Here is a 1,702-nt window from a genome sequence, read left to right on the forward strand (position 1 = left end):
TAGCCAGCAAATTCCTTTTTTCCCTTTGCTTATGCCAATCTGTCCCTTGAGACCTAAAGAGGGCGGCTCTGTTCTGCCCATGCCATGGCCTCTGGTCACAGGCAGCTCTTGAGCACTTTCAACGTGCCTCTTTTATTTATTTGTTTTTTTTTTACAAATATTGTTTATTTTAATGAAGCTGGTACAGACAATATCCATTTAAAACCCATATCCCAGGCCAAAAAGTACAAATAAAACCAAGAAGAGCTGTGTTCTGTTTGTATACACTTCTGCATGATTAACTTTATTATTTGCTAATGAAAATTAGAACTTTTCTGGGATCTTCCAACAAGATCCTTAAAAAATCTTAAAATGCCTTCTCTTCAATGAAGCCATCTTTGGAGTTAGTCATTATTCTCACCTTATCTATAATCTTGACTCCAACTTGATACTCCTCTTCTTTTGGTCCAAACCCTCAGATTTAAAAAGTAGCTTCACGTTAAGGAAAGGTCATTTTTCTACAGTTCAGTTCTCTGAAAAACTTCCATCTCCCACTGAAAGTCACAGTCCAGGAGTGAAGCAATCACATGCTAGATTTAGGGCCAAATGGAAAGTCATTATGAATACTTTTTGCATTGATTGATCTTATTTATCACCACCACAAGCCTGGAAATGCACAGTCCAGAAAACGGTGGCCTCTCTGTGCACACATGTAATTTTTTAAAAGGAGTAGGCAATATGAAGGGGACTGAGGCTTGATCACCAAAAATCAGCACAATGAAAACAAACAATAATGAATAACAAGCACTATAATTCAAATTACCAGATGTTTTAAAGAGATGAGGTGCCAGTTTTCAATTGTTTTGAACACCACATTACAAAAGAACTATTTTTTAAAAATAAAAAAGGATTGACGGAAAAGAAAAAAAATAAAAGAATATCTAAACTGTTGAATGACCCCCCGTTTGTTCCTGATAAACTTCAATCACATCTTCTTCCTCCATTCCCAGTTCTTTTGGACTATGATTATCAGCAATTCTCTGTCCTTCAAAGAGAAACCTGAGTGAATTCATTGGAACTCCCTGTCTTTGACAGTATGATTCTTTGAGTTTCTTGAGATGTGTTGTCATTTTCACTTTGAAGTGAATCTCACTGCTATCCTGTCCAATGACTTTGAGTTTAAGGTATTCTCCTTCCTTCTTATCCCCCAAGTCTTCGGTTGAAGGTTTTGCCTCCTGGTCAGACATGATGACGGTGGCTTCACCTGGCGGTCTCCGCACAGCAGCGGCCTCGGGTAGCAACGTGCCTCTTTTAAATTGAGATGTTTTGTAAGTGTAAAACACACATCAGATGTAGAATATCAAAGTTTTAAGTATTGCTTACATGTTGAAATGATACTATTTTGGATATAATGAATTGAATAAAATATAGTATTAAAATTTTATCTGTTTATTTTTATTTTTTAAAGTATGGCCACTAAAAAATTTTAAAGTACATTTCTGGCTTGTATCTTATTTCTATTGATGGCAGAGAAGGAATGGATCAGCTTTCTCGGTATAAAATAATATGTTTTTTAATTTTCTGTGGAGGGGAGTTGTCTGTCTTAACACCAATGCCTCCGAAGGAAATGAGCTCTTCTAAGGAGCATTTGGTTTTCTGAGTCCATGAAGAGTCTCAGGCCAGTGCAGGGCCAGAACTGGGGAGGGGAGCAGACCTCTGCTGC

At 37.3% G+C, this 1,702-nt stretch overlaps 1 protein-coding gene across 1 annotated transcript; it reads right to left on the reverse strand.

The window, feature by feature from the left end:
* Positions 1–324: 324 nt before the first annotated feature.
* LOC128591770 (small ubiquitin-related modifier 1-like) lies at positions 325–1,271 on the reverse strand. Its single transcript, XM_053599517.1, has 2 exons — positions 921–1,271; positions 325–467 (listed from the first exon to the last, which is right to left on the reverse strand). The coding sequence occupies exon 1, from the start codon at positions 1,224–1,226 to the stop codon at positions 921–923; it is 306 nt and encodes a 101-aa protein (XP_053455492.1). The 5' UTR covers positions 1,227–1,271; the 3' UTR covers positions 325–467.
* Between the last annotated feature and the right edge of the window lie 431 nt (positions 1,272–1,702).

Source organism: Nycticebus coucang, chromosome 8 (assembly GCF_027406575.1).
Source record: "Nycticebus coucang isolate mNycCou1 chromosome 8, mNycCou1.pri, whole genome shotgun sequence".
Lineage (NCBI taxonomy): Eukaryota > Metazoa > Chordata > Mammalia > Primates > Lorisidae > Nycticebus > Nycticebus coucang.